General features: G+C 44.3%; 1 protein-coding gene across 2 annotated transcripts in view; it reads right to left on the minus strand.

The window, feature by feature from the left end:
- Slc22a15 (solute carrier family 22 (organic anion/cation transporter), member 15) overlaps window positions 1–27,474 on the minus strand; it is a 73,778-nt gene that overhangs the window by 9,662 nt on the left and 36,642 nt on the right. For both annotated transcript variants that reach the window (XR_001783691.2, NM_001039371.2), the window contains exons 5-9: window positions 19,356–19,485; window positions 15,905–16,120; window positions 13,766–13,906; window positions 11,543–11,628; window positions 386–506 (exon numbers count right to left, since the gene is read on the minus strand). Coding sequence is in view for 1 of the 2 variants with exons in the window: in NM_001039371.2 (NP_001034460.2) it covers window positions 386–506; window positions 11,543–11,628; window positions 13,766–13,906; window positions 15,905–16,120; window positions 19,356–19,485 (694 nt within the window). In the remaining variant the exon portion in view is untranslated. The remainder of the gene's footprint in view (window positions 1–385; window positions 507–11,542; window positions 11,629–13,765; window positions 13,907–15,904; window positions 16,121–19,355; window positions 19,486–27,474) is intronic.

Raw genomic sequence — 27,474 nt, forward strand, 5'->3', positions numbered from 1 at the left:
GAGACTGACAAAGGGCTGGCACAGGGTGGACCAGCCCAGGGCACAGGAAGCAGGGCTGAGGCTGCAGCCCTCTCCTGAATCTGGGTTTGCTCTTGTCCTCATGAAGGGAGATTAGGATTGCAGATGTTCTTTCTTATATAGGTATGCACTCGCTACTCCTCTTACACAACCGACTCTCTGAAACTGTAAGCAAGCCCCCAAGTAAAAGCTCTCTTTTATAAGTGTTGTCACAGCCACAGAACAGTGCCTAAGACAATGGGTGATTAAATGCTCTTAGGACTGACATGTACCCATGCACAGGTAGAGAAGACCATCTCTGTCCACGAAAGCACAGTTAACAAAGCCCAGATGGCATGAATGGGGCACAGAGATAAGAGACCCTTACCTGATGACAGTGGGGTACAGCTCAGAGGTGTAGATGTAAACAATGTTAAAGGCAGCACTGATGGTCAGCTTCCCCAGCAGGGACAAGGAATGGCTGTTGACCACTGCAAACACGCCTGTGTCTGAGGAGGGCAGACAATATTAGTGAAGTCCACAGTAAGAACTGTCAGCACAAAGGGTAAACTTAAAATACCAAAACATTCCACTGAGGTGAGGGATAGTCTCATGAAATTTTTGAGGGAAGATATGACAATGTTCTCTAGAGAACAAAAGATAAAAGAAATTTGGAAAAAAACTTGTAATCTTTTTTTTTCTCCTCAATTAATTTCTTCCTTGGGTTATTAATTGATAATTAGATTTGAATTTTTTAATCTATTTACACAAAAATGTAAAAGCATTCCAGTTTCACAGTCTTAAAATACAGCTGACTATCCTGTGTGGTTCTTTCCTTTATTAACAGGGGCTCTAGAGTTGTCTTCTGCCTCCAATGAAATCTCTCCCCTTCAAAAATCCACATACCTCTGCCTTCTGAACAGCAATTTTCTCCTTGTGAGAAGAAAACAGTTCTGAACTTTCTGTGCCTCCTCCTGTCTCTGCCACCAAACTTCCTCTCTAACTCCCAGCACCCAGGTGACTGGCTGCCTCTCCTCAAAGTCCCACCATCCCAATCTCAGATGTAATTGCCCTTCTTATTGACACTTCTGCTAAAGAGGAGACCTTGTCCCCTCCTTTGGATGATGTCTTAGTCAGGGTTTCTATTCCTGCACAAACATCATGACCAAAAAGCAAGTTGGAGAGGAAAGGGTTTATCCGGCTTACACTTCCATACTGCTGTTCATCACCAAAGGAGGTTGGGACTGGAACTCAAGCAAATCTGGAAGCAGGAGCTGATGCAGAGGTCATGGAGGAATGTTACTGGCTTGCTTCCCCTGGCTTGCTCAGCTTGCTTTCTTATAGAACCCAGGACTACCAGCCCAGGGATGGCACCAGGGATGGGCCTTTCCCCCTTGATCACTAATTGAGCAAATGCCTTACAGCTGGATCTCATGGAGGCATTTCCTCAAGAGAGGCTCCTTTCTCTGTGATGACTCCAGCCTGAGTCAAGTTGACACACAAAGCCAGCCAGCATGGACAATGTGGCACTTGAGCCCCTCTTCCCTGAAGACCTCAGTGGCTCCGCTGCTCCTCCTGCAGCCACCACTGCCTCTGCCTCCCAGTCCACCAATCAGCATATCTTGGGCGCTCTCTTGTCATTGCTCACTTCCCATCTTGTTTATAAAAGTGTATTTCAAGGTATTCTGTGCTATGGTTGGTGTCCTATTTATTCCGGTCTGGCCCAGAATTCCCTGGGCAATAGGGCACACTGTTGGTCACTTATCTGTTGAGCTGAGGCACTGGGACTCCCACTGGCATGAGTATGGTGGGAAGAAGCTACCCTCAGCTGCCAGCGAGGAGGGCAGATCTCATACCCAGTCCTAAACCATGTTAGTCTACTTTAACATGGTGGCATGAGACCAGGAACAGGTATCCTAAACACATAGGACTACATTCAATGCTGCCAAGATATTTGGGGATGACCATGGCTAGTTTAAGTGATCTATATTTAAGCCAAAGGTCTCTCTAGAAAGAGTCCATGCCTCTCAACATTTGCTCTAAGGTATGTTTCTAGGACTTGATAGAACTTCCTCTAGTAACAATTTAACTAGATTATTCACTTCACCATTTAAACCAATAATTCGGATAGATAAGCCTCTTCTCTATTTTCTAGAAAACTGAATCAGGAACAAAACAAAACAAAACAAAACAAAACATTGAGTAGCACGGATGAAAACAAAACTGTGTAATTGTTTGTGTAAACTGAAGTTCCTCAAAAACAAACAAGCAGGACACCTATGCTGTGGACTCTATGTGTAGGGGGTAAGCAGTTAGAGCTTTGGATCCCTGAAGAGTTAGAATGGTACAGATCCTAGTCCAATTATCAGGCTTTCTTAGTGCCCTCATCCCCACCCCTGTGTTTGATCTAATGTCTTTTGACTGTAAGTAAAGCCTTGGAAATGTACCACTGTCTTCCACCAACTCCAAGGATAAGACTGTTGCCAGCGTACGTCTGAAACTCAGAACTGTTGCTTTAATAAGTTTGTCATAACCCAGCTACCTGCAGCACCCCGTAAATGCAACTGATAGACACATTTCTTACTTCTCTCATTCTGAGGCTAGTAAATGCTTATGTGACTGCTTCCTTAATAAGCCATGTTATCCTGGGCACCCTGGATCTATACAGGTTCCTGGACACGGTCAGTAATATTTGGCTCAAGAATAAAGTATCTCTTCTTTCTCTTGAGGTGTGTTGGCTTCTAACTGCAATGGCTTTTGGTAGGGATGGATTTCCCTCATGTCCTGCCCTACGCACAGTAGCATCTTTCCAAACCACACGAAGGCACCCTACATCTCTACTAACAGGACAGAAGATTGCCATCTGGAAATTTAAATTCACGTGGAGCACACAGAGACAATCATCTAACTTCCAACAGAGTCCAAAGCTGCAGGAGGATTCCCACGTGAGGTGGAAGACACCTCCATCAGTAGCTCATTTGGGGAGGCTGGCTCTGGCCACAGGCCAAAGCCAGTCCATCTGCTGCTTGAACCCTCTCTCCTCTGCTCCTGCCAACGCACCTGCAGTCACTTCTTCAGGGGGAACCCACCTCTCCCCTAAGATGGCTTATGTCAATAGCAGACAGCTTTCTTTGTTAAGGTTCCTGCGTGTGCAGCTGCTGGGCTGCTGGCTGTGTTCCGGAAGGCTCTGCAGCCACTGAGTGGTCCCCTGCCTTCCTGACCTACATTCCTAGTCATTCCCAATGAATGGGCAAAGTGTTGTTTGGGGAAAAAGGCAAAGTGATTTAGAGGGGAAGTTAAAATGAAATTACAGTTTTTAAGAAGTGGATTTGCATAGCGCTTGTTTCTTTCCACATACCAAACTCCATGAGGTCATAATTTAGCTCCCAGAAGGCCAGAGTTTTCAGGACTTGCAGGAGCCCTTTGGAGTCATCAGAACAATCGTCTCTTTGGTCCACTTATTACTGAGTTTAACTGACGCCATTCCCTAACTGACTCACTCTTTCACCGTGTGTATGTATTTTATGATTATTCTCTCCTAGCCTGTGCTATACTCTTTCCCTTTAAGGGTGTTGTTTTAAAGGACTCAGGATTCCTGTTGCTCAGGTTGGCCCTGAACTCCTGGCTCAGTCAGTAAACTGTTGGTTCCAAATAGCAAACCTCAGCTCAGCCATTCTCTTCTCTCACAGAATGATAAGCATGAGACAATTTGTTTTATTTTGCTGTGTTGTAAGACAGACAGGGTTACAGGTAGCCCAGGCTGTCCTTGAGCTTGCTGTGTATCCAAGGATGACCTTGGACTCCTGGTCGTCTCCCCTCCCCCTCCTGAGTATTCTTCTAAAATTCAAACCCTTGCCCTGATTTAGCCTATCAAGTATCACACTGTCTTGATTGCTATGACTGTACAATAGGTTGAACACGATCGTCTACAGCTTTGTTTTTCTTGATAAAATTATTTTGGCTAGTCTAGAATCCTTTGAATAGTCATATTTGCACAAATTTATTCTATCAATGAAAGGATTCTCCTGGACATTTAATTTTGTGCTAAAGATAAATTGGTGTGGTAAGAGATGATGGCTTGGTTATCTCCTTATTTGTGAGTATTACTAGTGCCAATTCAATTAAAATTTTTTTAGTATAGAATAGAGTTTATTCGGGGCATGGGAAGTGGAGTTAAGGGCATAGTAGAGGCAGAGAAAGGCAGAGAGAAGGAGAGAGTAGAGAAGCAGAGGTTGGCCATGACCATGTGGAGAAAGGGGGAACAAGGAGGCAAGAGGCAAGAGTATAAGCACCATTTCAATTATTTAGTCCTTTTATTTCCTCCTTTCATAATTTTATGTTATACTTTATACATGCTATGGAAATTTTATCTCTAACATTTTAAACATTTTATTACCAGTACCATTGTTCAATTGCATAGTAGATTATTTCCTAATAATATATAGAAATAAAATTTTGTATCACATGATTCTGATAAGGTCATTTATTAATTCTATTTTCTAATGTTTAAATTTGTGTGTGTGTGTGTGTGTCTGTGTCTGTGTCTGTGTCTGTGTCTGTGTCTGTGTCTGTGTCTGTGTCTGTGTCTGTGTGTGTGTGCAGCATGGAATGTGTGTGGTAGTCAGAGCAGATCTCTGTGGGTTTGGATCTCTCCTTTCAGCATGTGGGTTCCAGGGTTGTTTCCCTCTAACTCAGCTTGAGTCTCTTTCCTGTCTTCTCACTGTTACCTTGCATTGACTGGTCCGTTTCTGACCATGCTCCATAGAGAATGGGCATCCTGATGACAGTGAATAGTATTCATTCTTTCAGTGGTAAATGCAGCATTTGCTAGAGGGTTTCCCCTCATCCCATCTGTCAGGTTAAGGAAATTCCCTTCTGCTCCCAGCTGCTAATGCTTCTTATGGAGGATGCATGCTAAACTCCAAAACCTGCATTTTCTGCCTGGGCTGGATTATCATTTTTCTTTCTAGGCTTCCAATATGGCGAGTGACACGGATGGGTGCTTGAACTTGGGAGGTAAAGCTTGCTTTTGTTTGACTTGGTCCTTGGGGTGATTGATGGCCTAGTGTGAACTGCTGGGAAATCAAATGGATGGGAATCTCTTCTGGTGGGAATGTCTCTAGCCTCACACTGGACTTCCCTCCAGCAAAGGGCTGCAAAGGCCACCTGCTGGCTTTCACAGAGGCTTTCTTGGACTGTTTCTCTACAGACTGGACCTACCCTGGCTTTACTGGCACAGGAATAGTCATGATGTTTTCTCAATCATGCCTAAGGCTCCTTCAGTGATGGCCCCATCTTCATTTCTGATATTTGTGATCCGTGTCCCCTTGTTTTTTATTTGTTTAGAGATTTATTAATTTTAATTGGCCCTAAACAATAAAGATTTTGGTTTCCTTGATTTTCTCTATTGTTTTTCTGTGTCATTCCTTGTTTTTCTCTCTATCATTTCATTTTTCTGCTTGCCCTCTGTCTCACTTGGCTTTCCTTCTTTAGAGTTTATCTTCTAGAGACAGAAGTTGAGATTGCCAGTCTGTTCTCTTGAGTGTTGATAATTATATAAATGTTCATACTTAAGCCTTACAAAATTTTCTACACGTCAAGAGTTTTGATATTACATATTTAATTTATGGTTTAACTAAAATATCTTGTAACTTCCTTTGTTATTTTATTTGACCTGTGTGTTTTGAAAAGGGTGTTGTTTAGTATTAAAATGTTTAGGGTTTTGTTTTGTTTTTTTCAGATACCTTTTATTATTGACCATTCTGGTCAAGCAATACTTTTATAAATCTTCAGTACTTTTAATTATTTTTACTTTTGTTCATGGTCCAGACTATGGCATCTTACCAGATGTCCTGTGGCTTTTCAAATGGAAGCCATGTTTCCTTGCACTAGGGTGTGGTGTGTTTGAATCAACTGAGTCACGATTGCTCTGTCTTGATTTCCTACTTTTTCAACCAATCACTGAACCAGCTACTGAAGGATCAAGTCTAAGTTCTGCACAGTTTTTTTTTTTGGGGACTATGAATGCTTTATAGTGGGCATACACATACAGGATCCTTACATGGTCACTAAAAGGCCACTCCTCAAACATGTATTTGAAATTTTATCAATTTATGAAGCTTCTGGTCATCATTTCTGCTGATAACATTTTCCCCTGAGACCAAAGTTAAATGTCAGGCCACTTGATATTTTCCTGCAACTCACTGGTGCTCTCTTAGATTTTATTTATTTTTTTAAAATTTATGGTGAATAGTATTTTTGTTTGTTTTGCTTTTTGTTTTTTGTTTTGTTTTGTTTTGTTTTGTTTTGCTATGACTGAAATTCATGGATCTCTTCTTCTGTGGTATCCAGTCTGCTGTTGGTCTCATCTCTCTATTGCTTTTGCATGCTGCATGCTTCCTCTTGAGCTATTCTGTGTATGTCTTCTTTATAGCTTCATTTTTCTGTTCATTCCAAAGATGCTTTTTGTCTACTTAAGCACACACACAGTTATAATAGCTTCTTGGACTTGTCTGCTTAAGCACACAGAGCATGGTCATAGTAGCTGCTTGCACATTTGTCTCCTTAGGCACATGAGCCACAATTGCAGTCACTGATTGGATGTTCTGTCTTCCTGGTCCTGACATTCATGCACCTCTGGGTTGTCTCTGCTGATTTCTCTCCTTGTGAGGAGGTTTTCTCCTGCTTATATGGATGTCTGGAAATTCTGATGGAGAGCTGTGTGTGACCATTCCCTGGTTAGGTGATGGGCTCTGTTAGTGACTTTGCTCTATGATGCAGCTCAGTTAGTTACTCAGAATCAGTTGATCATGATATGTTTGTGTTGAGCATTTTGGCAAACAGCCTTTCTTTTGCTTAGGTCTTTTACTTTTGGTCCAGGTTGTCGTCTCTAATGGTTAATGTCTAGCTAAAGGATGCACAACGCACTCATGGCCCTGGGTTCCATTGATGGCTCTGCCTGCTACCATCTGATGATTTCCTTCACTTCTATTTGGTGGTCCTTTCCATTTCTGTTTCATCGTCCTCCCTACTCCTGTCTGGTGATCCTCTCCTCTCCTGTCTGGTGATCCTTCCCTCTCCTGTCTGGTGATCCTCCCCTCTCCTGTCTGGTGATCTTCCCCTCTCCTGTCTGGTGATCCTCCCCTCTCCTGTCTGGTGATCCTCCCCTCTCCTGTCTGGTGATCCTCTCCTCTCCTGTCTGGTGGTCCTCCCCTCTCCTGTCTGGTAGTCCTCCCAGTCCAAGCTCATGATCTTCCCCACTCTTGTCTACGGTCCTCCTCAACTCTATCTTATGGTTTTTCCACTTATCTAGTGATCCTACCCACTCCTAACTCATGATCCTCCCCAATCATGCCTGGCAGTCCTGCCCACTGCTGCCTGACAGTCTTCCCCATTCATGCCACTCCATCCTTCTCTTGTCTAGTAGTTTCCTTCTGTCCTCACAAGCATCCTCCACTGCATGCACAGAGCCCGGAGGAACTTTCTCAAGATCTCTGGAGGTCTTCCTCTGTGGGTTTTACTTGTCTCAATATTTTTTTTTTTTTTTTGCCCAGCAACATTTAACTACCTTAGTATCTATTTCTTCTAGCCATCTCAATACTTTTGCTTAGCAAACTGTAGCCATGTTCAATATCTTGTTCTTTGGTTGACCCTGAGCAATCCCTCTTAGAGCCTGCCTTTGTTTAGTGTTCTCTTGCGGATCATCGCCACATGAAGCCTGCTGTCCAATGGCTAAACACGGACTTTTTAATGTATGTTTTTTAGTTTTTTAAAATAGGTTTTATATTTTAAAGTGGGACAATCATGGCCTAAAGTCCAAGCACTTGTCAGTTCTCCCATGGCACTGTAGTTCATTATTTTTGGATCACTAAATTCTCTCATTAGATTTCAAGCTGCCTGAGGCCAGGAAGTGGGCCTCTGTTACAGGCAGGACCTCGTATTCATAGACGCTGGAGAAGTTGGGACAGAGACGGGCAGATGACTCTGAGGAAGGAGATGGGTTATGCTGGTCACTCTGGGCAGTCAGTACACACACTCTTCAACTTCAATGTTGCTGATCTGGCGCATGCTCACATCTTCCAGAGAGGCCACAGCTGCCGTGGGTCTTGCCTACAGCGGTCAGTGCCACCCTAAGATCAGTCTGTTAACCCCGGGCTAGTCCCCACCAGGCCTGCCACTGGAGGGTTAAGAACTGGCCGTAATCACACAGTGTTAATGCCCAGACACTACAGCTTTACCGTGTGAAATCACGATCGTTGGCGCATCTCCATGAGAGCCTAGGCTGTGCTGTGAGCCAGGGATAAAAGGTGGACATGCTACCTGACCAGTCTGAATTTTATTTTCCTTATGTGGTGACACATAATGACCTTCTGTATATGGAGAGAATCCAGCACTTAGTCCACACTCCAAATGGCAATTTCTATTGTAAGATTAATTAGGACCCTTCTCTAAGCAAGAACACAAACCAAGTAAAATGCTTGTGATGAATCTGTTTTTAAAAATGAGTAAGTGGCCCTGCAAACACTCCTAGAGGAAACCACACCAGGAGGCCAACCAGGAAGAAAACACACGGATAGGAAGCCTCCCTCTATCAGTGCTGAAAGTTTTTGGATTTTGGAATATTTTAGATTTCAGTTTTTTGGATTAGGGATATTCAACTTATAATTATAAATCACAGACTGCAAGATACTAAACATCTGGGTTTTGGCTTGTTTTCTGTGTCTCTTATATTGTCACAGTATTCACAATGGTCCAGAAACTGAGAACCACAACCATATGCAAATGCTAAAAAGAAGTCAATGGGTAAAGGGCACCTGAGTTGGCAGAAAGGGGAGGGTGCAGGTGTAGAATGCTTGGTGGAGAAAAGCAGAGAAATGAGCAGGAGCACGGTGGAGAAATGAGCAGTCTTCTAGCTCACATGAGCTGCTAATAGAAACTGCAAGGTTTCTTTTTTAATACATACTTATCAGATCTTTCATAACCTATAGCTTGAAACTCTAAAAAAAAACAGATTTAAAAGAAACCAAACAAAACATCTTAAAGGGTAAATATGAGTAGTTTAAAGATATTTTTTTAAGCTCAGAGAAGATTCCAGAAAGAAGAGCAAGGGTGAGGCACCAGATGCTGGCCATCTGTTCTCTGTCTTTAGTGACGAATCAAATGAGGAGACTGGGCTCAGCCGCAGTGGAAGAGGATCATTCTAGTAGCCATGGTTATTACAGTCAGAAATCATTTACTAAGGGACATTACAGAGTTTCTTTCCTAGGGAATCTTTAAAATTTGTCAGGCTTTCCCCAAGCATAACTGCTGTGTTATATTCCCCAAGGCCGTGGGAACCATTGCTTCACTGTGTCTCAAGCACGTTTATCAAGGGGCAAGTCCACAGAGGGTTCCAGCAGCTCTTGGGACGATGGGGATAAAGAAGGCTGGCTGATCTGGTTAGGAGATTGTGCATGTGTGTTCATCTTTGGTTTTTGTTTTGTTTAGAATAGAGCCAATGTTAAGGGAAAGTTGGGCGCAGAGTCGTAGGGGTGGGGTACCTGAACATGCAAGGGAGTAAGAGGAAAAAAAGATATCCCTTGGCCTTGGCTTCCAGAGTGGGATGAGATACAGAAGAGGTGGTGTATGGCAGTAGGTCAAAGCTCCGCTCTCTGAGGTGATGCATAAATACAACAGTCATAGTAGAAAACGACATCTCCAAGTTGTCTGCATGAAACACGCTCTGCTGAGCATAAATCTACCACAGTTAGAAGCCCGTTATCTCAGACATACAGAACCGGGGCGCTGGCACTGGCATAGGACAAGACATGGACATGCATCCTGAATTCTCCAGTCTCCATGAGTTGATAAAGATCCCTGCCCAGCTTTGGTACAATCCCAGACTAAATCACTGTTAAACGGAGAAACGGTGTGTGTTCTGGTTCATGGCACAGAACTTCATGTGGTGGCCAACGGAGGAGCAGGTACTCCACAGGGTCAGGGAGTGAGTCTGGGCCATCGGGAAGGCTCCGGATAAGACCCTACAATGACTGAACTTTAAGGAGCAGCAGCCTAAGCAGAGGGGCACTTAACGTGCAGGCTGCTCTGGGGAACAACCACTTCACGCTTCTCAGAAGCTACCAGACTATCTCCATGACTCCCATCCAGAGCACGAGAGCCATATGACAGTGATCAAGGTCCCAACACTCAGTGTTATTAGCCTGTGTGCCCTGGTAGCAAAGCTGGTAGGACCCTCCTCACTGAAAACCACATCACTCTGTGCAGCAACAGTCACGCCTCCGATGTGCAGGTACCGTAAAAGGAGCACAAAACAAAAAAGCTTAGAAAGCTGTAAATACCTATGTATCTACAGAATTTCTTCCTTTTCTGTAATTGAAATGATATTGTGTTATGTAGCCCAGGCCTGCCTCCAATTGGCTACATAGTCCAGATCGGCCTCAAGCTTGGGATCTTACTAATTCAGTCTCCTAAGTGCCGGAATTGCAAGCATATGCTGCTATATCTAGCTTTACAGAATTCCTATACAGGGGTCACAACGTTAAAGGAGATGACAGAGAGACATTTGTTTCTAGATAGGGTCTTGTGTATCTGACCTCAGACTTGTAATATAGCCAAGGATGACCTTGAATTTCTAATCTTCCTGCCTTCCAGAATTCTGGGATTACAGATGTGCCACCATGCCCAGACTTTATGCGATCCTGGGAATTGAACCCAGGGTTTTGTGTAGTCAAGACAAGTGGTCTACCAACTAAGCTACATTCCCACCCCCAAAAAATATCTTTTGAAGCTGTTTGTTTAGTAAAGCTACAGAATTATAAAAATACCAAAGCTTCCTACAAATACACTTTATTTGAACTCTCTCTCTCTCTTTGTGTGTGTGTGTGTGTGTATGTGTGTGTGTGTGTGTATCACAGCATATGTGGGAGTTGTTCTCACCTCCATCATACAGGTTCTTGTGATCAGACTCAGGTCACAGGCTTTGTGGCAAGGCCTTCCCCAGCTGAGTCACCTCAGTAGCCATTAGTCATGCTTTAAAGTGACCAAGAGCATAACCACTGTGCTCAACAGTGGATGTTATTCTTATGGTGTTGCTGTTGTTATTATTACTAACCTTGGGGTACCACATGGAGACATTTAGGGGTTCCTAAGCTACCTCTGAGAACCAGAGTCCAACTGCCAGTCTCAAGACTGGCCAGAGCTCGCAGTTTCATTTGCAGCTTGGAAGGAGTGTCTTTTGGGTGCAGAGTGGGTCTTAGCCTTCCCTGTTACCAAGTAAACAACTCTAATGTCGCCAGTGCTGCATCCCAGATACCCCAGATGGTAGCTTAATAGCCTGAAAGAATTAATAGCACACCTCTGAGCACATTATTCACCCAGAGAATAGTTCAGGCAATGCAAAGGATCTGGCCCATTATAGCCCGCACAATTGCTAAGTAATATGCAATCACAGGAATGAAGCGCGGCATATGGTAATCCCTTTACTATATTGAGATTCATTGTAATAAAAGTGCTGTTCAAAACCCTCATGGAAATGTGAAAGGCATACCTTTCTTTTCCGGAAGAAACATCACAATAAGACAGGCCAGTCCTCCAAGGCACAGAAACGCTGCTAGTGTCCGCTTCCGACCAAACCTAAACAATAGGAGGAAGTCACATGTCTCTCCAAAGAATCTTATAAAGCCATCTTCCCTCTCCTGCAGCTTTCCTACTTAAATGTTCTCAATTTAATTTTTTTTTTGAGTGGGTGGCAAATGTAGCTGGTCAGGCGACAGTTCAGGATATAAATAAGCATGAAAAGGGGGACTCACTGGATAGCAGGATCATATCATGTACACAGGAAACAAACCATTGTATTTCCAAGAGCATGCACTGTGGCAGGAACTGTTTTAAATGCACGCCACCTATTACCTCACTGAATCCTAATAACAAATGTGTAGGCTTGTGTGGTGACACTCTCCGTCTTTTAGAGACTCAATCCAATAAAGAGAACAGAGTCCACTAGTTTGTCTTATTCTCTGGGTATCCAATTCTTATGGTGTTAAAATTTTTAAATGCCAAGGTTTGTTGGTCTTTGTCTCAAATCTTTAGAAAAATAAACAGGAAAAAACTTCTTGCTCGTGGTTTCAATTTAAGTAAAAGGTACTGTATACTTCAACTTCCAAAAAAGAGGACCAGGCTTAGAACAAATGATGTAACAATAATCTCCACTCTCAAGCCAGCAACAGGCCAGCTCCTCGGCTAGGAACTTGTAATTCTGATAACTAATTTGTCAGGGTAGTCAAGTGAAAGCTCAGTGGGGGGACTTCCTGAAGTCAGGAAGCTAACATGTGGCTCACACTAGAAGGAAACCCAGGTCTGCTTGACCCCAAAGGCACTAAACTTCTCCCTGCAGATTCCAGCCCTGCCTTGAGGCAGCAGCTGCTGGAAAACAGGAAAGAAAGCTCTGGTGTCTTTTTGACAGCTATTTTCCAGGTTATTTTTAACTGCTAGCATGCAATGGCTTTTGAGTGACATTGACCACGATAGGCAAACCCAGGCATAAACTATCCCCATGAATACCTTCCTGGTGATACTAGAAGTGGCCATGAGAGGCATATACAGGAACCTGTAGCTGGAAAAGAAGAGGCTGTGCCCTTCCTGGGATGCTGAGTGTGATGGCTGGCCTGCTTCTGGGACCATGGGGAACGTGAGCGATGGTCACCAGCAGAGGACTCAGGCAAGGGGTCTGCAATGCTCTCTGGGAGGCAAGCCTCCAACTGAGCAGAGTCCTGCATTTGGTTCTCAGCTGAAGCAAGCTGTCAGGAGGGCCGATGAGCCAGGGGTGGGGCTATGCAGGGCATTGCAGCTCATGGCCCAGTACTTTTGATGGCTTTTCCCTTCAGCTCACTAGCCCACCCCTATGCTCAGCAATGCATTACTCTTTGCTTTTTAAGAACAAAAGTAAACACAAACCTGGCACCGGTTGGCCTGGCACCTCAAAGGTCAAGCACATTTTCCTTGGCACTCTGGATAGCACTGTTTCTCTGGCCTCCATGCATGACTTGAAGGCCTGGCCTTCTCTCTATCTTCCCTGTGCCCGGATTTCCAGCCTGCCTGTCTCATTTTTCTTTCAAACTCTTTGTCCTCAAGCGTTCTTCCAAGTCTGTTCCTAAATTCTTTCACTAACTAGGCTAAGTAACCCTTAAAGGACTCTTGGTTTCCTGATTACTAGGCAGTATTATAGTTTGGGTTGAAATGAAAATGTCCAGACAATAAGAAATGGCACAACTCACCTGGTCCCTCAGTCACTAAATAACAGAGGGGCTAAGCAGACAGACAAAGACGCTGATCTCTATGAAATAACTTTTGGAATTTTACTCCCTTGCTCACAAGCAACATAAGCAGGGAATACTCTGCCCCTTCCCAGTAGTTCTTAGGAGGTAGGGAGTCTTTCTATTTCTGTCAGGTTTTGTCTTAAAAGAACTTGTGAATTATGAGTTGATGGGATTCTATCTACGTGGAGCCAACCACCACATTGCTTATGCTCTGAATCTGCATTGACTACTCAATGACTACGAGCTAAAGCCTATGTAAGCATACACAAAACTCCAGGACTACTACCATAAAAAGTGAGCTTAGCCGCATTTAGCCTGAGAAAAACTCTGCTGGGCAGTGCTGGGCAAACACTGTCTAAAGCCATGGAGCAGAGCCGTTGGGTACGCGCATGTGGAAGGATGTGTATGCTACAACGCACACCTCTGTGGGGTGCCTCTTTGTCATCCATACTCACCATCTTTGGTTAATCAGGTAGATGCAGAGAGGGTAGGATGGAATCTCTATGAGGCCAGATAGAGCCAGGTTGGCATAAATGCTGCCCCCTAGGTCACCTGCACTCAGGGTGAGGCCGTAGTACACCAAGCTGCACACAAACCTGTATGGGAGATCAAAGGACTGAGAGGTGAGGGGAAAGTCTATAGGACAGGAACAACACTTTTCCATGAGAGATTAAATGGACCACGCAGCACTACTAACCCATTTGATGAGTTTTACTCTCCCACCGAACTTTCTGTCTTAATCTAAATTTCTATCCTATTAAGAAACAAAAGCATAATGGGGCTTTGGTAGTGATTTATGTCTACACGTTCTACAAAGCAAATGGATGTATAGTTCCTGCTTGAGAAAAGACATTGTTCCTGCCTCCTCAAGCGTTTCTGCACCGCAGTGAAAACAATGACCCTATTCTTACTTCACTGGGTCCAGCAATCTAGGGAACACAGCCTGTGGCCTTGTGCTGTTATCAGAAGGGCAGGACAGAGCCTCCTATGGGGAAATCCAACAGAGGATGGCCAGAGAATGGCCTGGATCCTCAGGTGGGTCATCTGCGGGCCACAGAGCCTGGCTCTCCATCCCCCTAGAACCCTAGTCACTTCCAATCAAGGTCTTCAGCAGGCACACATACTAGAGACCAGACTAGAGAAGAAAAGGCCAGGGTCACAGCAGAGCAGGACCTGCGGGGAAGATCAACAGGGAGGGAGGCTCTTGAGAGACATTAACTCATTTCTGCACACCAGCATTGAAATCCACACTTAGGAAGCACTTCCCAGCTGTGGTATTGTGCCAGACACATGCCTGTCTCCAGCAGTGGGGAATGATATGCCATAAAGCTTAGCTCAATCGAGTGCCCACCCGAAGCTCCAAATCAGACGAAGTACTCAAAGGAACATCGGCGATTAGCAAGCTGCTCTATCAAAATCACAACACAGAACAGCTGGTCCTAACAACCCTGAGCCTGGCCTTTACTGATGTATGAACATAGCTAGTAAGCCACGAGTTCCTACCCAAGCAACAGATTACCTGGGCTTTCCAGCTCCACTGGTCGATCCTCTGTTGCAGTTCACAGTGGCCAGTGCCTTGCTAAACAGGTTGCTCATTTACTTCTATTTTGTTTTCCCTAGAAAAGCCTGGTATGTTGTGGCTGCACTGGAGTCACATGGCAAAGGGGATACTTTACTCCTCTCTCTACCAAAAATCATAGAAGTGGGCCAAGTGTCCTAGCCTATGAAGGAACAGTCCATGGCAGACTATAACATAGCTCAAAGACAAAGTAGTAGGACATTTGGCCTGATATGTATAATGCCCTTCACTTCCTTATATCACACACACACACACACACACATACACGCATACAGACATACATGCACATATACACACACATAGGCATGCATGCTCGCTTGCATGCATGCTCACGTACACATAAGCTTTTAAGGTAGAAGCTTCCTCCAAAGCAGCTGATGGAGTGTGCGACAAACAAACTCACAGCTGGGTAGATCTCTGAGTTCCTGTGCTCTAGGTGTTTGCTGCTAAGCAGTAAGAACCTCCAGTCAGCAGTATCGGTACTGTACTGCAGGTTTGGTTTTCAAGGGTTCTCTTTAACCTTCATACCTCTAGTCCTGGGTCTTTGACATTCACCATCCACTTATTCCCTGGGACAGGAGCCACGTAATTGTCTCTCTGAAACTTCACTCTTCAAAAGGAGCCACCTAGAATTCTGGATGCCACTTATACTAACCCAGAAGCATTCTGAGAGGTAGGCTGGAATGCTCTAAGTGAGAATCAGGCTCAGAGTGTTCACCCTTCATCATCTTCATCTACCGACTTGATGGCTGGTTTTGCTCAGCCCTGGAAACCTATCAGTGCCAGAGATAATAACATTTCCAAGAGAGCAGAGGGGTTCACACAGCAAGCACCGAGGTGAAAAGCCGTGGTGTTTTGGTTTGGTTTGGTTTGGTTTGGTTTTTATAAAGCAACCTCTTACTGACACTGGAGTAAGCCGTCTACAGCCCTGTGGCTGCAGGTAACCCTGATAAACAGGTAATCAAGAGACCTTTAGCATTCAAATAGAAGATTCCATGACATCTCTCAGAATTACCAGATGAACATCAGGATCAGGGTATGTCCTAGGAGGATCCGGTAACGGAAAAGATCCAGGAAGCTTCCAGTTGCCCTGTAGCTCCTGTTGGCCGGGTGTGTTAGTGAGAATGTACACTTGAGCTTGCGGTTCCTCTTGGCAATGAAGTACAGAGCCTCTTCCGCCTCACTCAGCCGACCCTGGGAGTATAACCAACGAGGTGATTCAGGAATGAATCTGAAAGACACGTCATTAAAGGCTGGATATTCATACAGGTGCGCGTGCAGAGGAAGGAGACAAACATCCCCTTGGTAGGTGGCTTCCCTCACCATGGGTCACTTCCTTCGCAAGGATAACATGACTTCCCCAGTGACACAGGAGAGAGAACAAGGGGGCTCATTTTTATCCGTAGGAACTGAGCTTTTCAAATACTGGTTTCAATAAAGGTAAATAGCTTCCATTTCCTTTTAAATAAGTTTCAGTAAGTGGATGGCAAATCTCCAACACTGGAGGATGCATGGTCCTCACAAAGCCTAGGCCAGGCTCAACTCTGAATCCCCACTAGATGTTGTTGATGGACAATACGGCAGTGGGTATAGCCTAGCTTTGTATTTTTCTGATCTCACTGTGTAGAACAGGCTGGCCTCAAACTTGCTACAAAGCCCAGAAAACCTCTGAACTCAAGACCTTCCAGAGTGCTGCGATTATAGGCTCGTTCCGCTATGCCTAAACAACTAGGTTCTTAAGCTCTGGAAGTCTAACACTGAGATAGAAATGTTTATCAAGGAAACGTTTCAAAGGCGCTTGTAACATAATGGCATGTTACTCAGGAGGACACAGTATTGTAAGATTACACAGAAGCACGAAACAGTGTGACAGATCTCTTCACCTGTGACTGCTCATTGCTTCAAATACTCAAACCATCCAACATACCAGCTTTAGAGGGTTGGGAGGAGCTTTCCTGTTTTACAAGAACTTCAAAGAGCAAGAGTTGCTGGCAGTTAACTTCTAGTTACAGAACAACGGGCATTTCCTAATACAGCCACAAGGTGTCGAGCCACTCTGCGCTAGGCCACTAGGGTCCGTACAGTTTTAAAACTTAGGCACTGCATGGACTTTGCTTCATCATTCTGTTTTAGGAGGGCTTCCCAAAGGTGTGGCAGAATGGAAGCCTTTAAAAAAATTATAGTGTGTGTGTGCGTGTGTGTGTGTGTGTGTGTGTGTGTGGGGGGGGTTATATGTTGTGTTCTTAGAGGCCAGAGGAGGATGTCAGGTCCTCTAATCTATCTGCTCTTTGCCTTATTCCTTTGAGGCATGGTCTCTCACTGAACCTGGAACTAGTCTGGTGGCCAGCAATTTTCCCTGGGTCACGGGTGCATGTGGCCACATCCAGTTGTTTACATGGGTACTAGAATTCGACCTCAAGTCTTCAAGCTTGCAAAGCAAGCACCCTTACCCACTGAACCGTTGTCTTTCCAGACTGGACACCTTCCTTACTAAACACAACATCAAAATACTTTATTTTTTAAAAGTCCAATCTGACATTTTCTGCCTTAAGTCAAATTTTGATGGATAAAATAGATATTTTTTTTCAAAATTCTGCTACTTCTCTGTAAGGATGGTGAGAGCAATAGTAGACAGCCGCTCTATCAGTAACCACTGCGTGAGCACCACTCTATGCAGAGTAGGATAACGGGTGCTGAGAGGAAAGATGTCGGGACAAAAAGAAGTTCTTACAGAACATATCCAATGGGGACAAGAACACTCACATACAACTCTGGACTGTCAATCAGAGCCATTTATAATGTCTTGTAAACTTCTTTAGCCACTTCCTTGTTGCCATTTAAATACTGATGTTGACTAATACATAAACAACCGAGTCAACACGGCCCTGTTTGAAAGCTGCATCTGCCAACAATCAAGCTTGACCCACTGACCCAGATTCGTGCAGAGCTACTGTGTCCGCGATCTGATTGAGTCTTCGTGTAAACAAAAAGAACTGTTAGGAGACAGCTAAGCTACCTACGCAGAGGAAACCTATGACGAGAATTTAAACTGGGCAGAGTTGGAAGGAAAGAGAGAGAACCAGCAGGAAGTGTATCAAAACCCTGACGTGATTATGGGTTGTTAATGGGAGCCAGGCACTCCATCAACCATACTGAAGATGGGAGTGAGGATGCTTTTAGAAGCCCTGCATCCGTCTCCTCCTGCTCACCATTGTTCATATCCTGACGTCATTTCCCAAGGACAGTTCCTCATCTAGCACTAAGTAGTAACTAACCCAGACTATAGACTCAGGGGAAACAAAGACACAGTGGCTCAGAGCCGCCACTGACTTTGCACTGCTTTTGAAGGAGAGAGAAGAGCCAGGCTAGGCGCAGAGCTATGAGCTTTGTTAAGTATTTGAAAAGAAAACTCATTTTATTCACCAATACGTGCATGGATGCTTATTAGCTCAATGTAGCATATGAAGTACAGCTTTACTACCTTTAAAAATGCACAATGTGCAAAGTATAAAGTGCTATTATTTCCCTTTATAATAAAATTACCTCCCCACAGTTCACAGAACTCAATCCTTTAATGATTTCTTTCTTTACTACAGGTTAACCATTCTGCTGCATTCATTTCTGCATTCACTATTCTCTTGTTTACAAAGACACATAGAAGCCAATTTCCGTTCAGATCTCACCAAATCTCAACTTATAAACAATAAATAGCTACTAAATGACAGAGCCGCTGGAGTTATGGTACTGCCACAGGTCTGTCTCACTGCATGCCACAGAAGAAACCCCAGATACCATTGGATGAACTCTTGGTTTACATAAAGGATTTTAGTCTGATACCTTAGAGAAGATACAGCTTTTATTTGGCACATTAAAGCTTGGTGAAGTGGGCTGAACTTGGTGGCTTGACACCATAATGTGACACTTGGATGATTGTTTGTGGAGCCCACTCTGGTCTGGGAGGGAATTATTCTTGTATTGCTTTGAGCACTCCTGTGGACAAGCTGTCTCCTGTAGACTCTGTACTTAGAGACCCTGAAATGAGACTCCTGTGCACAATGGACAGATGTCACTACATGGTCAGCCTTTACACTTGGCTCCACAATATCAGACCTCAGTCTCACACCCAGCCCATGGTGAACCCAGCTTGAAGATCTTTAAGCTTAAGGCACTGGGTTAAAAGGAAGAAGAAAAAGAAAAAGGAAAGGAATTTCCAATAGCCCGAAGGCCAAATGCAGCTAACTAAGAAATTAAACAGGAGATACCTACATTCTAAACTAATTAACTAGCATCTCTCTCTTCAAGGAGCTGGCAAGAATTGCATGTGTGCAGTTTAGCTCTTCCCAGAATTCACTGCAGGCAAGCTCCTGGCAGATGGAATGCTGCTTGCTTGCTTTCTTGCCTGCTCACACCCTTCCAAGACATTCCTGTTTATGGAACACGAATTCCAAGGAGACAAGACTACTTACAAAGATAAGAGAAAGACCAATGTTCCCTGAAGGTTGACCAGAACAGCTAGGGTCCTCCAGGAGCGGATGAAGTACCCTAATAGGGCATACTGCGCGATGCCAACAGCGAAGAAGAGACCACCAATCGATCCTAAAGCAGGGAAAAGAGAATTGTCACTGGAGAAGATCACCCATGGCACCATTCCCAACCTGATCAGTGAGCGTGACCTCCTTGTGAGACATCAATCAGTCTTGCCCTACTAAGTGTGAGAGGCAGAGGAGGGGCAAAGACCACATAGCACCCAGCTTCTAACGATATAGCACCAAGAAGGGCCAGAAATCTGTGGAAATGGTAGGAGGGCAGCTGAAAACATGTACCCTGTGTGGACGAGAAAGAAGTTCAAGGTTTTAGTCAAGCGCTTTCTATCCTGGGTGTTGCAATGACTTCTGTCTGCATCTGGGGCTGAGGCTGAAGATATATTTTTCAGTGGGGGTGATGTGGCTTTTGGGTCATGCAGTTCCTGCAATGCTGGTCTTAATCTTTTAAAGGGGTTGCATTCTGTTGTTTTATTTATTGTTATGTGTGTCTCTATGTGTGTGGGCTTGCATGTGCCACAGTGCACTTGAGGAAGTCGGAAGGTGACTTGTGGTAGCTGGTTCCTTCCTTCCACCACGTGGGTTCCACAGATCAAACTCTGATAGGCCTGTCAGAGAGGGTCTGAACGCACCAAGCCAGCTTCCAGCTCCTGGCTCTTAATCTTTATTACAGAGGCTATTCATGAAAATATCTTGAGCCACCCCCACTCCCCCTCTTTTCTCTACTTAATTTATCACCATCAGATATATGACTCTTTACATTTTCTTGTTTCTCACCTGCCTCTCCCAAGTAGGAACACAATCTGTTTGAAGCACGTATTTTTGTCGAAACACTAATGGAAAAATATCAACCACAGAACCGTAAAGAAGCCTATGTTTTTTAAAATAAGTGTTGAGATAAAGATTAAATGTGCCAGTTCGCCTGATGTTCTTGCAAATTCTGTACCTCTGGCACTTTCTGTACCTGCTTTTATCACTGTGGGCAGGTTATTGAGTTTTGTTGAGAATAATCTATTGTGTGTGATGTTTTATGAAACAAGTACCATTATTAACCGCACACTGAAGCAAGAAAATAGCTTGCGGGTTAGGGGAAGATGTCTCCAATACAGCATGTGAGATTATGGCAAAGCCAGGCCCTGTACAGGCTCCACTGCACTCTGAGCTGTTCCCATCTCCTTTCTCATCTCTATGGAAATGCAGGGTGTTTTATTGTTTTCTGAGACAGGGTTTCTCTGGGTAGCCCTGGATGTGCTGGAACTCACTCTGTAGACCAGGCTGGCCTTGAACTCACAGAGATCTGACATCCTCTGTCTCCCAGAAGTTGGGATTCAAGGTGTGTGCCATCATTGCCTGGCAGGAAAGGCAGTTTTTAGATGGGCTTTGCTGGTTTTAGTTTTATTTTTTCTATGATAATAAGTATTTTCTTTGATCTTTTTTCATAACTTATCACTTTATGAAAAAAACATGGTGACTTGCATATTTTTTTTACCCTAATTAGGAAAAGAAAGAGCCAAAAGGGTGTGTGTGTGTGTGTGTGTGTGTGTGTGTGTGTGTGTTCAGCATTCTGAAAGCAGAATTCAGCAAGTGAGGGAATAGAGACAATATGGAGGCCTCTGGAAATTTGAGACAATCAATAGCTAGCTGTTTGCGGACTCATTATAGTATGTCAAATAGCACCTGGCTGGCTTCCAAGGATACGGCTTCTTTCTCTGTCGCTCAGTATTTACCCATGACCACACAGTCAGGGGATAGTATAGGCTGGTTTCAGAGGGATCAAATTTAAACCCCAATTCTACCAAATACTAGAGCAGTGGTTCTCAACCTCTGGGTCGTGGCCCTTTCACAGGGGTCACATATCAGCTAGCCTGTATATTAGATATTTATATTATGGTTCATAACTAACAAAACTACAGCTATGAAGTAGCAACAAAGATAATGTTATGGCTGGGGGTCACCACAACATGAGGAACTGTATTAAAGGGTCACAGCATTAGGAAGACTGAGAACCACTGTACTACAGTGTGATTTTGAGCAAGTCACTAAATCATCTTGAATGTCTGTCTTCTCATCATTGAAATAAAAACAACTCAAGAGGCAGTGTTCATTATTAATAGCTTCCAAAAAATAATGCTTGTGAGACAAGTGTTATATTTGTAATCTCTGTACTTTTCTCCTCACAGTGATGGAGTGTCTGAGAGAACTCAGTGTAAGGGTGGAAGGGTTTATTTTGGCGTCCGTCCATTCTGAGAGGGCTGGAGTCTGAGAGGGTGGAGAAGCACAGCAGGGGGAGTGTGAGGCTGCTTGTTCATGCCTGGGCTGATCAGGGAGCGGAGAGATGAATGCTGGAACTCACTCATCTTTTGTTGTTTTCTGCTTTCCTTGGTCTGCACTCTCAGCCCATAGGATGGGGCCACCATCTTCAGGGTGGAACTTCCCCTCTCAGGTCATCTTCTCTGGACACTCTATCTCAGGCATGCCCCAAAGTGTGCTCAAGAACGTATTTCCTAACACAAGTTGACAACTGCAATTACCTCTTACAGCATCCTATTACAATCTGGGTTTGGGTTTGTATGTACTCTTATCTATTAATCTGGGTTTGGGTTTGTATGTACTCTTATCTATTAATCTGGGTTTGGGTTTGTATGTACTCTTATCTATTAATCTGGGTCAGGGCAGGGAGGATATCTAATTATGAGTATCCTTATCAGAAGATTTTCTTTCTGCCTTCCTTTCCTTTCTAATTTCAAGAAACCCTCAACCACGCTGTACAGGAGGACTGACTCTTTCTTATTGCTTCTGCCATTCAAATGGGGACTACCAATCACGGTTGCCTTAGTGCTAAGAGTAACCCTTGATGGACCAATCAGATCTTGTCACTTCAAATACTATGCTCAGAGCTCCTGGGTCTCATCTCTGGCTAAGAAAGTTTTCAGACAGGATGGAGAACAGAGAAGCGCCCGACTTCCAGGTTCCAGAAATCTCCTCGGCCTAGCTGCACTGACACGAGATGCTGAGTGACTGGGTTCCCTCTCTATCCACCCTCTTTAGAGCTGAGCATCCGTCACAATCAAATGGACATGGTGGACAAGGGAGATGATCCAAAGGGATGCTGTAGCTCGGTGGATAATCATAACCAGAGGCTTCCAGCTTACACACTGTGATGACAGTAGCAGGCAGAGGTCCAGACAGTAAATGTCAGTTGTATGTGGAGAGAAGGTAGTGTTGAATCTGATGAGCAGGCACAGCTAAGGTCCAGGGGGAAGCCACACATACATACCTATAAATGACGGCAGGCCCAAGGAAAAGAGCTACAGACCTGACTGGCTCAGAGCATTGTAAATGTGAGGATTCCAAGTTCCTTTATCATTGCGACCCTGGAATCCCATGTGTGGCCTACTTAATGTTTCTGTGCCTTGGGGTCTTTGTGCTTTCATTCACGTTTGTTTCCTATGTATTTCATAAGAAATACATTTCGAGTCTCTTGTTCCTGCTCAGTTAGGAGCAGGCTAAACCTGCTAAATGTTGGCAGGCTAGAAGATATCAAGTTCTGACTTGATTTTGTAAAAGGCACCAGTGACTGCCCCTGTTTTCAGACCCAAATCCTGAAGCAATGCTTGGGCCTGTGTCCCCTTCTCTGCTGGTCCCTCTCCAGGTCATGGCCATCCAAATCTAACTCAGTTTCCCCTCCTCTCTCTCTCTCTGTAGCAGTCCCCACCAAGTCTAAACCATCACTGGGCTCACATAACCAACTACACGGCTCCCTTAACGACCCCTCAGTTTTTATTTTTCTCTTTTCTGTGGTCATATATTCATGAGAACAATCTTTCTGGGTGAGGTCCCATCATTCCTTTATGTAACTTAAGTCCCGTGACCTTTGTCTGCATTTTGGATAAAAACTCGTTATTGCTCATGCAGCTCACTTTGGGCCAAGCACCCCCTTCTCATTCCTCTCTCCCCCACCCCTTCTTTCACCTTTTCCTACTGCACCCTAGTAGGACCTCAGGCCTTGGTCCTTGCCATTCCAACTTCAGGAATTTCGTTTCCTGAATTGCACGTGCTCAGGTTTTCCTATTCATCTAAATCTTAACTCAAACATATACTCTGAGGTTTTTTTCTCAAACCAGACTATTTAACAGCTTATTTAACTACTCTGGAAATTACTATCTGTCCCATCTCATTGCTTAATTTTTCTCACTGTCCTTAGAATTCTCTGAACTTGCTTATTTTCTCGGCATCCCCTAATTAAAAGCTATGTCTTCGCGGCAGTAAGCTTCTGAGGGCGGGGAGGCAACCACCAGTCCTTCCAGCTACGGCCCTAGTCAGCCACACCAACAGCCGGCACGGCACAGTCGCCCTAATGGTGCAGAAGTGGCACGCATGCCTTAGTTGTAATCAGCTTCTCACTAATCAATCTTAAGTCCTGCTCAGCAAGAAGGAAACCATGCCTGGTGCTAGAAACTCAGTGTTAGTGACGACGTGGCTATTGGAGGAGTCGCTACAACCACTAATTTACTTAAACAGCACAATCTATAACAATGATCTATAACCATCTGTCCTTATATTGGACATCTAAGTGTAGTGTTCATCCCTCATCAAGGAAATCTCTCTTTGCAACAGACACAAGTACTGAGAAACACAACCAACCAATGCAGAATCGCGGCACCTCATCCCAGTGGACACAGCTACTGAACATTCCCTCAACTAAGGCTCAGGAGACAATGCGGAAGAGGGGTGGGAAGACTGTGAGAGCCAGCAGATCGGGGCGCCAGTGGGGGGGGTCATTACTATGAGACTGTGTTTCCTAGAAACGTTAGAAGCTACATTCATAAAATCTCACCAACATTACTGCGGCCCAGAGGTAAGCTGAACTATGGCGATATCAGTGGACATGCCAAGATGGACAGGGAAAAGCCCACGAAGTCTCAACCTTACACACATAACTACGGGTACCTGAGGCAGGCTGGGAAGGGGAGGAAGGTCTTCCTTAGGTAAGAGCACACCAACTGCTGCCAAGTGCTCAGCCTTGAAAGCATACATATGAATAACATTATATGGACTGATGAGGTTATATTTAGGAATATATGTGCATATGTATAAACATTTACATAGCCCTTCCGCTCGACTCGAGACTCGAGCCCCGGGCTACCTTGCCAGCAGAGTCTTGCCCAACACCCGCAAGGGCCCACACGGGACTCCCCACGGGACCCTAAGACCTCTGGTGAGTGGACCACAGTGCCTGCCCCAATCCAATCGCGCGGAACTTGAGACTGCGGTACATAGGGAAGCAGGCTACCCGGGCCTGATCTGGGGCACAAGTCCCTTCCGCTCGACTCGAGACTCGAGCCCCGGGCTACCTTGCCAACAGAGTCTTGCCCAACACCCGCAAGGGTCCACACGGGACTCCCCACGGGACCCTAAGACCTCTGGTGAGTGGATCACAGTGCCTGCCCCAATCCAATCGCGCGGAACTTGAGACTGCTGTACATAGGGAAGCAGGCTACCCGGGCTTGATCTGGGGCACAAACCCCTTCCACTCCACTCGAGCCCCGGCTACCTTGCCAGCTGAGTCGCCTGACACCCGCAAGGGCCCACACAGGATTCCACACGTGATCCTAAGACCTCTAGTGAGTGGAACACAACTTCTGCCAGGAGTCTGGTTCGAACACCAGATATCTGGGTACCTGCCTTGCAAGAAGAGAGCTTGCCTGCAGAGAATACTCTGCCCACTGAAACTAAGGAGAGTGCTACCCTCCAGGTCTGCTCATAGAGGCTAACAGAGTCACCTGAAGAACAAGCTCTTAACAGTGACAACTAAAACAGCTAGCTTCAGAGATTACCAGATGGCGAAAGGCAAACGTAAGAATCCTACTAACAGAAATCAAGACCACTCACCATCATCAGAACGCAGCACTCCCACCCCACCTAGTCCTGGGCACCCCAACACAACCGAAAATCTAGACCCAGATTTAAAAACATTTCTCATGATGATGATAGAGGACATCAAGAAGGACTTTCATAAGTCACTTAAAGATTTACAGGAGAGCACTGCTAAAGAGTTACAGGCTCTTAAAGAAAAGCAGGAAAACACAGCCAAACAGGTGATGGAAATGAACAAAACCATACTAGAACTAAAAGGGGAAGTAGACACAATAAAGAAAACCCAAAGCGAGGCAACGCTGGAGATAGAAACCCTAGGAAAGAGATCTGGAACCATAGATGCGAGCATCAGCAACAGAATACAAGAAATGGAAGAGAGAATCTCAGGTGCAGAAGATTCCATAGAGAACATCGACACAACAGTCAAAGAAAATACAAAATGCAAAAGGATCCTAACTCAAAACATCCAGGTAATCCAGGACACAATGAGAAGACCAAACCTACGGATAATAGGAATTGATGAGAATGAAGATTTTCAACTTAAAGGGCCAGCTAATATCTTCAACAAAATAATAGAAGAAAACTTCCCAAACATAAAAAAAGAGATGCCCATGATCATACAAGAAGCATACAGAACTCCAAATAGACTGGACCAGAAAAGAAATTCCTCCCGACACATAATAATCAGAACAACAAATGCACTAAATAAAGATAGAATATTAAAAGCAGTAAGGGAGAAAGGTCAAGTAACATATAAAGGAAGGCCTATCAGAATTACACCAGACTTTTCACCAGAGACTATGAAAGCCAGAAGAGCCTGGACAGATGTTATACAGACACTAAGAGAACACAAATGCCAGCCCAGGCTACTATACCCGGCCAAACTCTCAATTACCATAGATGGAGAAACCAAAGTATTCCACGACAAAACCAAGTTCACACAATATCTTTCCACGAATCCAGCCCTTCAAAGGATAATAACAGAAAAGAAGCAATACAAGGACGGAAATCACGCCCTAGAACAACCAAGAAAGTAATCATTCAACAAACCAAAAAGAAGACAGCCACAAGAACAGAATGCCAACTCTAACAACAAAAATAAAAGGGAGCAACAATTACTTTTCCTTAATATCTCTTAATATCAATGGACTCAATTCCCCAATAAAAAGACATAGACTAACAGACTGGCTACACAAGCAGGACCCAACATTCTGCTGCTTACAGGAAACCCATCTCAGGGAAAAAGACAGACACTACCTCAGAGTGAAAGGCTGGAAAACAATTTTCCAAGCAAATGGACTGAAGAAACAAGCTGGAGTAGCCATTTTAATATCGGATAAAATTGACTTCCAACCCAAAGTTATCAAAAAAGACAAGGAGGGACACTTCATACTCATCAAAGGTAAAATCCTCCAAGAGGAACTCTCAATTCTGAATATCTACGCACCAAATGCAAGGGCAGCCACATTCATTAGAGACACTTTAGTAAAGCTCAAAGCATACATTGCACCTCACACAATAATAGTGGGAGACTTCAACACACCACTTTCTTCAAAGGACCGATCGTGGAAACAGAAACTAAACAGGGACACAGTGAAACTAACAGAAGTTATGAAACAAATGGACCTGACAGATATCTACAGAACATTTTATTCTAAAACAAAAGGATATACCTTCTTCTCAGCACCTCACTCCAAATTTCTCCAAAATTGACCATATAATTGGTCACAAAACAGGCCTCAATAGATACAAAAATATTGAAATTGTCCCATGTATCCTATCAGACCACCATGGCCTAAGACTGATCTTCAATAACAACATAAATAATGGAAAGCCAACATTCACGTGGAAACTGAATAACACTCTTCTCAATGATACCTTGGTCAAGGAAGGAATAAAGAAAGAAATTAAAGACTTTTTAGAGTTTAATGAAAATGAAGCCACAACGTACCCAAACCTATGGGACACAATGAAAGCATTTCTAAGAGGGAAACTCATAGCGCTGAGTGCCTCCAAGAAGAAACGGGAGACAGCACATACTAGCAGCTTGACAACACATCTAAAAGCCCTAGAAAAAAAGGAAGCAAATTCACCCAAGAGGAGTAGACGGCAGGAAATAATCAAACTCAGGGGTGAAATCAACCAAGTGGAAACAAGAAGAACTATT

Source organism: Mus musculus, chromosome 3, assembly GCF_000001635.26.
Source record: "Mus musculus strain C57BL/6J chromosome 3, GRCm38.p6 C57BL/6J".
In the NCBI taxonomy this organism is placed as follows: Eukaryota; Metazoa; Chordata; class Mammalia; order Rodentia; family Muridae; genus Mus; species Mus musculus.